The sequence below is a fragment of the Tarenaya hassleriana genome, unplaced genomic scaffold (assembly GCF_000463585.1).
Source record: "Tarenaya hassleriana unplaced genomic scaffold, ASM46358v1 Cleome19, whole genome shotgun sequence".
NCBI lineage: Eukaryota > Viridiplantae > Streptophyta > Magnoliopsida > Brassicales > Cleomaceae > Tarenaya > Tarenaya hassleriana.
Window position 1 is genome coordinate 1264156 of NW_010965304.1, and position 13736 is coordinate 1277891.

The following is a 13736-nucleotide window of genomic DNA, read 5'->3' on the forward strand; positions in this document are numbered from 1 at the left end:
CTGAACATGTCGGACTGTCTGTCGTACGTGATGGCCGGGAGCGGCGGCGGCGCGTCGAAGCCAGACGCCGGGTGTTGTCCGGAGCTCGCCGGACTGGTGGAGAGTTCGCCGCAGTGCCTGTGCTATCTCCTCGGCGGAAACACGGCGGAGCAGTACGGAATAAAGATCGACATGGCTAAGGCCCTGAAGCTCCCGTCGGTCTGCGGCGTCGTCACTCCGCCTCCGTCGCTGTGTTCATGTAAGTATATTTATATACACACACACATGCAAGGTCTTATAAAAAAATTATTAATCGTTTACATTAATATTAGTATATATGTTAAAATTTTAGAACATCTTACCAAGTTATTTAGGAAAATTGCAGTTTTTTGTCTCAATAATTAAAAAAAATACAATTATAAAAATATTATCAATATGAAAGGTCTGATATTTATTGATCGTCACATTTATTAATTATTCGTGGGAAACATGTTTCCATAATAAAATTAACAATATAAAAGGTCTGATATTTATTTATTTATTTTATAAAATAAAATATATACAGTGTTTGGAGTTCCAGTTGCAGCTCCCACCACAAGCGAAGCTCCTTCGTCCAATGAGAATATCGCACCAACCATCTCCCCGGGTAACCCTTCCATCGCATCTCCTAACCATTATGTTAATTTATATTCATTTAACTAAGTTGAATTTTAGCTTTATATATATATATATATATCCATTATAAAAACAATTTTTAAAATGAGAATTGAAATGGATAAGTTAATAAATTATCGGATATATGAATATTTAAGCCTTTCATTAGATTTTTTTAAACAAAATTGCTGCCTTATTTTTTATGTTTTCTAGTTAAAATATTTGCCTTACTTAATCGCTGAAATCTTAAACTCGCCATTTATTATAAGAGACCTGTAACTATTAGGATTTATGAATAATTAAGATTTATTTATAAAACTACGGTTGTTTTAATATTTTTTTCAATTAAAACACTTACCTAATAGAATAATTCAAATAAAATTTATTTCAATTTTTTTTAAAAAAAATCGATTTGGACAGGTGTTGAGCCGCCACAAGGGTTTGCGGCCAGCCCTGCCGCGGCCGGAGACAGCAAAAGCGATGCGACAACAGTTTCTACTTTCAAGTATCTTCCGAGTTTAACGACATTTGCCTTAATTTCCGCAATTTATCTTTATATTTGATTCATAATAATTCAAAAAAAAATTGATTTCTTTCCATATATTTTCATCTTCTAAGAGCATTTTTCAAACTTATATATATCCATAAATAATCTGTAGGAACGTTGTGTTGACGTGATTTTGTTATGTCGTGTAATGTTTAAATTTTTATTTTTATTTTGTAATCTTTGGACATCTATAGCCCTCATCTTATTGAATAAAACCATTGTGTTTGCTTCCTGCGTATTAATGCATGAAAACAAATTAATTTCGTTTTTTTTTTTAATTTGGTCCGACGAAAATATGGTGTTTAATTGCATATATCGTGTTTATGAAATTTTGCAGGGAAAAACAGGTACACATTTTATGTACTTTTCTAACAAATAGGGAATTAGTTAATTATTATGAATTATAATTACCAATAAAGCAGAAATTAAAAATAATTTGAGAATAACAAGAGCTATTTTATTAAAATTAAAAGGAGAAAAAAGAGCTAAGTTTTATTTAAGAAAAGGTAACAAATATGCTAAAAACCATTTATATTAGACGACCTGATATTTTGTTTTTTTTTTCTTTATAAATAAATTGAATCAAATAATTTGAATGATGTAAATGATATTTTAAGCTATAAAATAATATAAAATATAAATTAATCGAAAAAATTAATTAAACCCGCATCCTTTATCTGAAAAAGTGAAAATTTTAGATTTTGTTCAATCAAATATCAATTCAAAAAATTATGAGAATGGTGCAATTTTATTATATTATCCAAATTTCAGAATTGACTCGATAATTAAAACCATAAGAAGCCATATTAAAATTTTAAATTTCCATGTGATTGTCGCATATGCATCTTTCTAGGCCCATTTATACAAAGCCGCAGATCTAGCATGACCGTACATACGATCTCCACCGTCCGATTATTTTCCATCCAACGGTTCTTACGTCACCATCACTACGCCCGCTCGTCTGCCTCCACGAAAATAAAAGAAAGAAAAAGAAAACAAAATCGGCGTTTCTTCGAGGGCGGTTCTTCTACTTCGTCATTCGGACCCAGAGAAATTAGGGCAACGGAATTTGGGCGAAAAGTTTCTTCGTTGCTGCGAAGACCCTCTTCTTGATTCCTAGAGGTATGTTCATGCCCGGATGCCATTTCTAGGGTTTATTCCTTTTGATTTTTCCAGGGTTTCCTCGTTGCTCGTCAATCTCGATTAGCTGTCATTTTCGAATTTCTTGCCTCGTTTTGCTTTGTTCATTTTGGCTAGTTTTGGGTTGTAATCATGGAGTTGACTTGATTTGTTTTCCGATCCGTAGGATTTGCTGGATTCGAGTCTGCGATTGTAGAATTTTAGGGATCTGATCAAAGTTTGTTCGTGGAGAGGGTTTCGCGGTAGGGTTTAGGGGCTGTATCTAGGGGTGGATTTTGGCCATTTCATGGCATTTGAATGCCAGGAGAGTGTTAAAGTTGCAAACAAATTGGCGAATTTTGGCGAGAGTTTGTGCGAGCAAGGAACTAGGAATGATTTGTTGGGTTCTGGTTTCATCAGAGAGAATGGGTCTCTTGAGCTTTCGAGAGTGAAGCCATGTTGTCAGCTTAAGAAGGAATTTCCAGTCTCTATTGACTCGAAACATTTGCCCAGTGAGAAAGTTTTGTCTAGTTATCAACGTTCGATCATTGACCTGCCTTCGGCGTTGCTATCTGAGATTCTTGATTGCCTTGACCCGAAAGAACTAGGTATAGTATCTTGTGTTTCGACTATTCTGCATAGGTTAGCATCGGAGCATCAGGCATGGAAGGAGTTCTATCGTGAGAGATGGGGAATCCCTGTTGTTCCTGGCCCAAGAACTCCGGGATTTACCGATGAGAAGTCATGGAAAGAATTGTTTGTTGAGAGGGAATTTAGGAGTAAAACCTTTTTAGGACGATACAACTCTGATGCATTGTATGGTCACACTGAGGCCGTCCGGACCGTTTTCCTTTTGGCTTCTGCCAAGCTCATCTTCACTTCGGGATATGATTCCATTGTGCGGATGTGGGATATGGAGGAAGGCTTGTCTATTGCATCGTCTAAGCCACTCGGTTGCACAATTAGGGCAGTTGCAGCGGATACAAAACTGTTGGTTGCTGGTGGGACTGATGGTTTTATACACTGCTGGAGAGCGGTGGAGGGTGTTCCACACCTGTTTGACCTGAAAGGTTTTCAGAAGGAGAACACTGAGTTTCGACTTTGGGAACATGAGGGTCCTATCACTTCTCTTGCCTTAGACATGACAAAGATCTTTAGTGGTTCATGGGACATGTCTGTTCGTATATGGGACCGATCTTCGATGAAGTGCATCAACATTTTGAGGCATAGTGACTGGGTTTGGGGCCTCGCACCTCACGAGACCACCGTTGCTAGCACATCGGGTTCAGATGTATATATTTGGGATACTAACAATGGGACTCCGCTGGTGATTATCCGTGGTGCTCATGAGGGTAACACTTACTCATTGGCGAGAAGCCATACCGGGGATTATCTGTTTACCGGTGGAGAAGACGGAGGAATCAAAATGTTTGAGATCACGAGACAAGGTAACGAGACGAACGTAGTTCTCGTGTCTAAGTGGATGCCTCACACTGGCCCTGTGTATTCTCTGGCCTTTGAGTTTCCCTGGCTTGTTTCCGCATCTGGTGATGGTAAACTCGCACTGATCGATGTGAGGAAGCTGTTGAGGACTAGTCGTCGTTCTTTGACCAAAAGGGTTTCTAGGGTTAGCTACAATGATCAGAATAACGTGGAACCACCGCAAAGAATGCTTCACGGGTTTGGATCGAACTTATTCTCTGTCGATGTGGGGGCTGACCGGATAGTTTGTGGGGGCGAAGAAGGCGTTGTCCGGATCTGGAATTTCACGGAAGCCCTCGAGGTTGAGCGAAGGGCTCGGGCTCTCAAAGGCATGAGACTTGAGAGCAGGATGAGACGGAGAAGATTACAGATGGAGATGAACGCAAAGGGTGGAAGATCTGACCACCAATGCTCGGTTGCTGCACATAAGAGCTCGATCAATGGTGACAGAAACCGGGCTTGGCATAGCAGAAGAGGAGGGAACAGCAAGGTGAAGGCATAACAATGGTGCAATTCTGCAGTTCCTGCGAAACCCTAATCGTCTTTCTTCATGGTTGGATTGGTCTGTCTGTCTGAGAGAGAGTAATAGATTTGAGACCAAAAGAGAATATCAAAGTCTGAGTTCCATTGTTGGACAAAGTCATATGATTTGGTTTTTTAAAAAAGAAGTATTCATGAGCTTTATGCCCCTTGTTAAGACACAAATTCGATGGGTGTCTTTTTTTTCTCTCTATTTCATATGGAGAAGTCTTATAGATATTCTATAAAAAGAATAAAAAAAAATTGCAAATTGAAACAAAAAAAGAGAGAGAGAGAGAGAGAGAGAGAGATTGATCATGGATGACGAATGGTAGTGGTGTGATGGTCTCTCGTGAAGGGGAATTGGCCTTGGGAGAGTTGGAAGAGGAGAGTGTATTCCTCTGCTGTGCCACTCTCGTCTGCTAACACTTTGCCGCACCCTTCACATGCCCTTTCAATACACACATATATTATTTGTGGGGGAATGAAGAAGAAAGGGGTAAAAACAAACGTACTTGACAGAGCGGTCGTTGGCTTGAGGGAGGAGTCGGCTATGGACGCAGCAGTGACCGCACCACACTCGCTCCTCTTCTGTCTCCTTCCCCATGGCTTTCGTCTCGACGCGGATTTCTCTGTCTGTATGCCTATATGGCTATATATACGCACACAAATATTTGTTACTTATAGTTTTGAGTTGGACGGGTGCGACTTTACCATTGGTTGATCCCTTCGTCGTGGCTTTCTCTGCTCTCCCTCTTGCCCCCTTCTTCAAGCGTTTCCAAATTATAAAATCATGAATTGAGATCCAAAACTATCACTATGATGACGAATGCATCATTCTGATTGGACACCAATATTACTCATCATATCCCACAAAAGCATCTCCCAAGTTTTAATTTATCAAATAAATATACCAAAATAAATAGATTCGCTTTTAATATAAAACCTCAAGAGATAATGAAATAACCAAAAAACGAGTATTGTAGATCAACGATTAGTGGTTGGTTGGCTGCGTGGTGGTTTAATATTATTTTAAAAATTAATATATTTATTTAATATTTGATAAAAAACAATACATTTGTTTGATAAATACAAAGATCACGTATTTTTTTTCCACACTTTATATTTAATACGTATTTTTATAAAACTTTATCTTTATCTATTATGAAACTAAAAGGGTTCTGATTCGAGCGAATCACCCGACGAAGATACATACATATATACACAAAGTATAAAGAGAAGCTATATTCTCAGCGCATAATAGCATAATCAACTGCGTGGTTAACAATTTAAGTGAAAAAAAAGGGGGCAAAAATATGATTAAAAGGAGTCAGTGAGTCTATGAGGTGCGTTGCCTAACCCGGCGGCTGATGCTCTCTCCTCCCCCTTCGGAGAGCTGAGCCCATACGCTCGTAGACTTTCCGCCACTGCAGGTGGCGTCCTCGAAACCCGCTACCGCCCTCAGAAGCTCCGTCTGCAGCTTCGGGCAATCCTCTTTCACGTATTCGTATGCCTCTGTCTCCAACACAGCTGCAAAGGCCGCTCAATCATAAGCGATTTCTATAGAGATCATTTACAATTACATACTGAGGCAAGAAACTAAGCAGCTGTACGACATGTACAGCTGGGGTGGGCCCGGAGGCCCGAAATAACAAGCCAGTTATCCGAAATCTCGGGTCGAGTACAGTCTGGTTCCCGCAGAAATCTGGTATTGGCCGACATCCCGAGCCAGGGAAAAGCGGGGGAGAGAGGGCGACCAGCAAGGGGGGTGAGAGCGAGGCGGTGGGCAGTTAGGGTTTTGAAGGGCGTAGCATTGAGCACAGCACGAGGGGCGAGAACGGCATCTTAAAGAGTTTTTTTCCTCTGTTTTTTTTACTGAGAGAGGTGTTCGGGCAGGGTTTAATAATCAGACGCTCGCCTCTGATTTGTCCCAGCCGTGCCTTGCTCCAAGGTATGTCTCTATTCTCTCTCGCCCTTGGCTCTCTCCGCCTTGCTGGCCGGGTATCCCAAAGATACCCGAGTCTCACTGCATCCCCTGGTATCAAAAACTCGAGCACTCGACCCTCATGAGGCCGAGAGTGGGGAGAGTCTGACCAAGAAGCTCGAGTGGACGAGGCTGAGTCCGGATACACAAAAAGCTCGGATACTCGACGCCCGAAAACTTGAGTACACAACCGAGTCCACCCCATTGTACAGAGACGAGAGGGCTAAAACTGAGATATATACTATGGAGACATGGACACTATTATGCATGAGGCGGGATCTTATTCATATGACTCCTATGGTATGCGAAAAAGTGATGGAGATTTTTCAAGACATTGACGCGGAAGCTTACCTGCCAGGTTTTCAGCGGCGAATCTCAGGCAAACACCTTTCAGCTCAACGGCATTATATCTGTCAGCTATTACTAGGATCTTGGCAACGGAGTTGATAGATAAACCCTTGCAGATGTGAGATTCGCACATTAATCTCAGCCTATCCAGTTTGTATATGTCAGCAGCTGCCATAAGCTTTGCCACCAATGTCTCGGATATTTCAGACAACTCTAGCGAGTCGAATGACTGAGTCAACACAGGCTCTACATCTTCTGGAAGAGAATCCTTGTACATGAAGTGTAGTAAGGCCTGAAAAAAGGAACATCCAACGAATAAATAAAGGATAAAGAATGGTACGGACAATAGTGTTGTACTTTGTACCTTGAAAACCTTAGGTTCCAAATCATTAATCGTGACGACTTCATTGTCAGCTTCCGGACCATTGAAAAATTTAGACTTGAAATATGGGGACTGAGCAGCTAATACTAATTTATGAGCTTGAAACTTCTCACCAGCTACATCAAGGGTTACATCAGAGCCTTCCATATTATCCAGTAACATTCCAAAGTGTAATCCGAGCTCGGAAGCTGGGACATGAATGGCGCGGAATCGTGGGCAATGTGTTTCAGAAATCACAACTCCAATCTTACAATTGATTTTCAAGCAATCATCCTTAAGGTAGTCAGATGTCTCGAGCATGGAACGTCTGAAGAAACGCTTGCATCCCCTGATCAAAACACCGAGTAAAAACAGGCAGTGCCATTGAAACAGGTGCATAGACTCATTAGTCAAATTTAAACTAAAAGACGATGGGTAAACTGAGGCAAGAAGAGGCAGTCAAATCAAAATCTATTGTAACATCCCTACAAGTCAGGCTGGTGAACGGCTTCTCCTTGGGAATTGGAAGCAAAATTTCCAGTTACAAAGGTTCCCCTAACACATTCAGCCCGTTCGCTTAGCTTAAAGGCCTTAGAAACTAACTACCAACCTTAATGTTCAACGCACATTCTTCTAGATAAAACTTCTTTTAGAAATGGCTGATATTATGCATGACTTTGAAGAATACTAGTAAGCTGATCACCAAAGAGATGAGTAAAAATGCATTCATCCATCTCTGATCTAATTCAAAACCTCCGCATGAAACATCTCTTGCCATTGACAGAGAGTTGACACCTAGAAATTCCCACCAAATAGTAATCATTTAATGCTGAACTCTAATAGAAAGTATTAATCATGGGTACAAGACACTTGATACCCTAATAGAAAATAGTTTTACCTAAACAGGAAACTATCCAACATGTTCAATTTCGGAAACCTAGGAAACAAATTCGAGAAAAGCTCGCATACAACAGCTACGAAACGAACGAATAACGAATTTTTATGCTACCACCATGAAAATGCATTGATAACTATCACCCGCATTCAGAATTCCAGAGTTTCCATATGATGAACTTGAATCGTCGGCTAAAATTACAAAACTAGAATTCCCATCATGAAAATGAACAGAACAGAGCGATATCGTACCACATGCTTCCCCGGTATTTGAGCGTGTAAGGACCGGAGTCGAGCGAGCGTTCGAAGTGGCTAAGAACCTTGTGCTTCCCTTTGCCACTTTGATCTACGAGAGAAAGCTCGAAAAGAGCCCTGACTTCGGTGCCTTCGCTGGCGAGAACGATGAAGACGGAGACGTAGGTGGAGTTGTCCTCCTGGTTCTTACCGTCTGGGTAGAAGAAAATCGCCCACTGGTAGCCTCCGACGGAGAAGTTATCACTCGCGATGTACTTCCCAAATCCCATCCCCTTAGCCAAACTGTAGCTTTGGATCACGAACTGGTGCGATCCGTTCACCGTCTGGGTCACCGACCTCGAGCTCGTCGGCGATGGAGCCGCGTCCGGGCTCGCTGATCGACTTGTGGGAGACATCGGCCTCGGAATTCACGGCGAATTCAGAGATTAAACAGGAAGGATACCATGGGAAGACAATCTGATGGGAAAATGCATCTGGATTCCGGAAAACGGGATATAGGGAGAATTTCTAGGGTTTTGGGCGTGGAAATGGAAATTTTTGCGGAGAATTTCGAATCGGAATTAAAATCCGAGAAGTGGAAGAAAAGAACCGGTCGCCGATCGCAGGGGTATAAATGTAATTTCATCAAGACTTCTTTTTTAAGAAATCAACGGTTTAGATCGCATCTCATAAATCAACGGTCCAAAATGTATGAACCAGATCAATGGTGAAGATTCCATCTTATAAATGGACGGTACCAACCATAGAAATGGAATTTTATACACATTTAAGTAACATTCACAATTCATTGATACGAAAATACACAAACCGATAGAAAGTAGAAACTGCATGATGATCCGTACATGGTAATTAACCATCGTGGTTGTTCTATTTCGGCACGTGCATCTTATTCATTAGTCGAATTTCCCCACGTGCGAAGAATTTACTGCATTTTTAGCATACAGTAAGATCAGTAAAACCAACATAAACACCCCAACCAAATTACACATCATATGCCTTTTGTTCTTTACTTCCTTCACCATCCCCTCATATTTCCCTGACCATTTTTTCACTAAACCGGGTTCAACCCTTTGGTTATCCGCAATTGATTTCAAACTGTGATCATCACGTTTCGCCTCGGGCGGATCGCGGGTTCTTGGCACGGGCGGATTAGGCGGCGTTAATGCCTCGGTTTCGGGTTTTTCGTCGTTGGTTTTCGGGTTTCGGACATAGAGTTTGCCGTCTTTGAACATTGCGGAGATGGAGTCAGCGTCTACGTCAGTGGGAAGTGGGATTTCTTGTCGGAAACGGATCCATCTATTGCCGCCGGCCGGACGTTCTCCGGTCAGTCTTAGCTTCCTGGTCGGAGTTACTGCCACTTTGAGCTGTTCTTTATGGAATCCTAAGTTCAAAAAAAACACGAAAACATAACTCTCGTGTTCTGTCTTAAAAGATTCAATCTCGTAATGTGATTTCGAACCTGGGAGATGGACGACGAGGATCTCAACGCCCGGTTCAGAGGTCCATCCGGTTATCGGATCAAAGTCTTGGTAAATCCGATCGGTTCTAAGATTGGACATTTCTGTTTTATATAAAAGATTCGATTTTTTTTTTTTTGATGTTGAGATATCAGAGGAAGGGTCTCTTACTGTTTTATAGATGAAGAGGAAAGGAGTATATTTAAAGGAAAGAAGGATTTATGTGATTTCCTTTGGTTTTGAGTTTTCTTTGTCTTGGAGATTTTGGTGATCCTTTCATTTCTTTGGATTGAGTTTGATTTAAAGTATCTCTTTTGGTTGTTGGGCAAACACTGTTAAGATTGCGTGTGTGTGTATATGTATATATATAAGCACGCATATATATTGATGCAATAATATAACCTTTTCTATATCCAAAAAAAAAATACAACTTTTTCTTAAATATTTTGGCACCTAAAAAAGCCAGTTTTTTTTTTTTAAAAAAAATAAATAAAACTTGTAAGTTTAGTTAAGTACAAAACAAAGTTCAGAAATGTGAATGTTTTCAGACCAGTTAATTAAGGATCCAAATTTTATTTTTTTTACATATATTCGTAAAAGCAATTATTTTGTAACTATTATTTTTTTTAAAATAATGGATAATAAGAGAAAAAAGAATTTTTCTTGTTGGGAGCTTTCTTATTAAGTCATTTACAACCTTTGATTTTGGTTAAAATATTTGACATGTCCGATCATCCCATGACACATATGTATTAAAATATTTCTATTTCAAATCTATACCCTCTTCCCGTTCAATTATATTTTAACTATATAGTTTTTTTTATAAAATGAAAAAAAAAAGAAGAACTCGAAACAAATAAAATTTGATAATTCGTTCATCCAATATATATATTTTTTTCCAATATTGAATATCGTCTTTTAGTTTTTTCAAAATTTTCCCCAATTATGAGCTCATTTATTGCGTTGTCTGGACAATTTATGGACATTGGGCCTTACACGAGCCCAAAAAAGTCCACAAAAGCCTGGTCCACATGTTTTGTTATAACTTGGAAAAACGTATAATCAAATAATAAAATTTGTATAATTCGAATAATAAAAAGCTAACAAAAAATGCACCCAATAATCAAAGATAATGTCAATTTCCCCTTATTTCATGTATTCAACAAAATATAAATTTAAATATGCATATCCAACATTTAAATAGCATATAGTTTCTATCAAACATGTATATTGGAGAATATTGAGGATATTTAGTCTCATTGTTTGTGAGATTATTTCGGATTATCCAAAGTTTTGAGGACTCAAAAGTAAAAAAAGAAATATAATAAACAAATCCAGTGTAAAATTCATTATTATTGTGAATTAATTTGTTATCTTTCTTTGAATTTTCCACACACACACACATATATATATAGTAATGTTGGGCATGCGAATGTGTGTGTATATATATATTTGTCATGATGGGCATGCGAATGTGTATATATATGTTTGCGATTTCTTTCCTTTTTCCCCCTACAAATGTATTATTAGAGAAAAAAAAAATTTAGTCAAAGATGTGATTTTAAATTTCAAAGTCATGATGGATTGGTGGACCGTTGCCATGATTTCACACCCAAGACAAAAATCATTGTAACGTTTTAAGAGTCAGGTTTTTATATTAAAAAAACGTTATATCGTTTTCATAGTCATTAAAGAAAAAGAATTAATAATTTGGGGCTAATGATGTAAAAATTCAAAATATCAATATTTATAATATCATTCATGTGAGTGTGGGTTCATTTTTTCTAGTAGACATTATCTGCAAAGGCGGAAAAGGTGTGTTGTAATTGGTGTACATGCTAATAGTTTGTAGATAACTACGTTTAAATTTAATGTTAATTTACTGTGAATCTACAATCACAAAATGATTAATTTAGGAAAAAAAACTTTATTACAAGTTGTTTAAATTAGAAAAATAAAAAGAAAAAGAAAACAAATCGAAATTGGGGAGAAAGATATTTCAAAAGGAAAGAAAAGGACAAGAGCTACTGCGTGTCCTGCACGTGCAGTCTGAAGCCGAAGCTCAGTCCCCAATCCCCCTCTCTCTCTCTCTCTCTCTCTCTCTCTCTCTCTCTCTCTCTCTCTCTCTCTCTCTCCCCTCCTCGAGGGAAGAGTGTACCAATACCCTTTGAATAAAAGAGCGTCTTTCTATAAAATCAAAGAAAAATATCGAACCTTTTCTTTCTCCCTGGCCATTCGAACGTTGTAACTTGTAAGGTTCCTCGCCTCTTCTTCTTCTTCTTCGATCGCAATCTGATGATAGTCAGTCTCATTTCTTCATCTGAGTTATTTTACCGTTTTGTGAGTTTCAGCACGATCTAGTTTCTGGGTAAAGTTTCTTCTTCTTCTTCATTGTGAATCACGATCTCCTTTCTCAAGCTTTTTTCTTTGAAATGCCATCTGGGCAAAGTTTCTTCCTCCTCCTTTTTTCTTCTCTTTCAAATGGGTTCCTGAAAGAATGGATCTTTATTGTTCCTGTCTCCTCAATTGTTTCTGACTTAGTTTCGAACCGGTGGGATTCGGTCCTGTTCTTGTTTCGACCAACTGTTTTCTCTTCTATGGATGTCACCTGAGATTTTCTTGTAAAGACAGTTAACTTGTCCTGATCTCTCTCTGTTCTCGATTTACAATGGATCGATTCCTTTGATCCCAACTCTTTTATCTTCCCCTCTTCTGATTGTTGCATACCAAATGTTCGGTCTTTGATTGGAAAATGGATTTGCACCAAGCACTGAACTGAGAATCCTGTCTGTCTGTTTCACGAACTTTCCGACAAATCTTGCAGGATTTCATATGCTGACAAGAATTTCCCTATAATATATTGTTTTTTCCGTTGTTTTCTACAGTTTTCTGAATCATTTAGCTTCTTATTTCCATATTCTTATATGAAGCTTTTGTTAAAAAAAAAAAAACCTTTCTTTCATTTTGAGTCGGATAAATGTATCTGTCGTGTAATCACGGGTTCAAAGTCATCTTACTGGTGATTATCTGTAGGTGCTGTGCCCTAACGGAGAGGAGGAAGAAGATGGGGACTTTGAGTTACTTGTTAAAGACGTTAGGGTTTCTACTACTATGTTGTGCCGTGGCAGCTGAGGATCCATTGAAGTATGCCAAGTACAAGGACCTGAAGCAGCCCTTGGGAGCTAGGATTAAGGATCTGATGAAACGTATGACCCTCGAAGAGAAGATCGGGCAAATGGTTCAGATCGAACGCAGTGTCGCAACGCCCGAAGCGATGAAGAAGTACTTCGTCGGTAAGACAAGAACACAAGAATCTTTGTCTTTGTTGTTTGTTTGTTTCTCTCCGATCCATATGAATATAATGTTTGTCGGATTTATCTGTAGGGAGTGTGTTGAGTGGTGGAGGAAGTGTTCCTGCTCCAAAGGCGAGTCCTGAAACTTGGGTGAACATGGTGAATGAGATCCAGAAAGGAGCGCTATCTACCCGTTTAGGGATACCGATGATTTACGGGATTGATGCGGTTCATGGCCACAACAATGTGTACAATGCCACCATTTTCCCCCACAATGTAGGACTTGGAGTCACCAGGCAAGTGTTTTAAATAGAAACTCGAAATCAAAATCCATTTCAGCTCGCAAGTCGTGAGAAAGAGACAACCTTTGTATTCTTACCGATCTCTTTGTCATGTCTTGTTGACCATAGGGACCCTATGCTTCTCAAGAGGATTGGGGAAGCAACTGCTCTAGAAGTTAGAGCAACAGGAATCCCATATGCATTTGCTCCGTGTATTGCTGTGAGTACAGTGAGTTATGCCAAGTTTGTAAATTGATATCCATTGAAAAAAACTTAACAAGAAATCCCTGTTTCTGTAACGGGAATTTTCGCAGGTCTGTAGAGATCCAAGATGGGGTCGATGCTACGAGAGTTACAGCGAGGATTATAGAATTGTGCAACAAATGACCGAAATCATCCCCGGTTTGCAAGGTGACCTTCCTGGCAAACGAAAGGGCGTTCCCTTTGTCGATGGAAAGTAAGTATCTTTTTCCCGGTAAAAGACTTTGTCTTTGATATGTTTCCAGAAATCACATTAAACCCGGAGAATGATGCACTGATGGGTTCGATAAATTCTCTTTCCC

At 39.4% G+C, this 13736-nt stretch overlaps 5 protein-coding genes across 6 annotated transcripts in view; 3 read left to right on the forward strand and 2 right to left on the reverse strand.

Annotated features, from left to right (window-relative positions):
- Positions 1-6: 6 nt before the first annotated feature.
- Positions 7-1422, forward strand: LOC104811287 (non-specific lipid transfer protein GPI-anchored 2). The gene is made up of 3 exons (XM_010537948.2): positions 7-238; positions 545-625; positions 1054-1422. Exons 1-3 carry the CDS (start codon positions 7-9, stop codon positions 1194-1196), a joined length of 456 nt encoding a protein of 151 aa, XP_010536250.2. The 3' UTR covers positions 1197-1422.
- A 553-nt stretch (positions 1423-1975) lies between these two features.
- Positions 1976-4534, forward strand: LOC104810966 (F-box/WD-40 repeat-containing protein At5g21040). The gene is made up of 2 exons (XM_010537463.2): positions 1976-2302; positions 2487-4534. Exon 2 carries the CDS (start codon positions 2607-2609, stop codon positions 4281-4283), a length of 1677 nt encoding a protein of 558 aa, XP_010535765.1. The 5' UTR covers positions 1976-2302; positions 2487-2606; the 3' UTR covers positions 4284-4534.
- A 943-nt stretch (positions 4535-5477) lies between these two features.
- Positions 5478-8700, reverse strand: LOC104810967 (BTB/POZ and MATH domain-containing protein 5-like). Its single transcript, XM_010537464.1, has 4 exons — positions 8140-8700; positions 6997-7342; positions 6636-6924; positions 5478-5830 (listed from the first exon to the last, which is right to left on the reverse strand). The coding sequence occupies exons 1-4, from the start codon at positions 8535-8537 to the stop codon at positions 5640-5642; spliced, it is 1224 nt and encodes a 407-aa protein (XP_010535766.1). The 5' UTR covers positions 8538-8700; the 3' UTR covers positions 5478-5639.
- A 180-nt stretch (positions 8701-8880) lies between these two features.
- On the reverse strand, positions 8881-9764 carry LOC104810968 (23.2 kDa heat shock protein). Its single transcript, XM_010537465.2, has 2 exons — positions 9602-9764; positions 8881-9523 (listed from the first exon to the last, which is right to left on the reverse strand). Exons 1-2 carry the CDS (start codon positions 9699-9701, stop codon positions 9036-9038), a joined length of 588 nt encoding a protein of 195 aa, XP_010535767.1. The 5' UTR covers positions 9702-9764; the 3' UTR covers positions 8881-9035.
- A 1960-nt stretch (positions 9765-11724) lies between these two features.
- LOC104810969 (beta-glucosidase BoGH3B-like) overlaps positions 11725-13736 on the forward strand; it is a 4382-nt gene continuing 2370 nt past the window's right edge. Inside the window, exons 1-5 of one of the 2 annotated variants that reach the window (XM_010537467.2) lie at positions 11725-11850; positions 12633-12892; positions 12984-13188; positions 13303-13393; positions 13488-13630. In XM_010537467.2, coding sequence (XP_010535769.1) covers positions 12664-12892; positions 12984-13188; positions 13303-13393; positions 13488-13630 — 668 coding nt within the window. In that variant the 5' untranslated portion in view covers positions 11725-11850; positions 12633-12663. The other variant, XM_010537468.1, reaches the window with a different exon arrangement.

Coding starts and splice junctions, on each gene's coding strand:
- LOC104811287 (XM_010537948.2), top strand. CDS start 7: ATGTCGGACTGTCTGTCGTACGTGATGGCCGGGAGCGGCGGCGGCGCG. Junction 239..544: donor GCCTCCGTCGCTGTGTTCAT/GTAAGTATATTT, acceptor AAATATATACAG/TGTTTGGAGTTCCAGTTGCA. Junction 626..1,053: donor CGCACCAACCATCTCCCCGG/GTAACCCTTCCA, acceptor CGATTTGGACAG/GTGTTGAGCCGCCACAAGGG.
- LOC104810966 (XM_010537463.2), top strand. CDS start 2,607: ATGGCATTTGAATGCCAGGAGAGTGTTAAAGTTGCAAACAAATTGGCG.
- LOC104810967 (XM_010537464.1), bottom strand. CDS start 8,537: ATGTCTCCCACAAGTCGATCAGCGAGCCCGGACGCGGCTCCATCGCCG. Junction 7,343..8,139: donor AAATACCGGGGAAGCATGTG/GTACGATATCGC, acceptor TGTTTTGATCAG/GGGATGCAAGCGTTTCTTCA. Junction 6,925..6,996: donor TGGAACCTAAGGTTTTCAAG/GTACAAAGTACA, acceptor TCCTTTTTTCAG/GCCTTACTACACTTCATGTA.
- LOC104810968 (XM_010537465.2), bottom strand. CDS start 9,701: ATGTCCAATCTTAGAACCGATCGGATTTACCAAGACTTTGATCCGATA. Junction 9,524..9,601: donor CCTCGTCGTCCATCTCCCAG/GTTCGAAATCAC, acceptor TTTTGAACTTAG/GATTCCATAAAGAACAGCTC.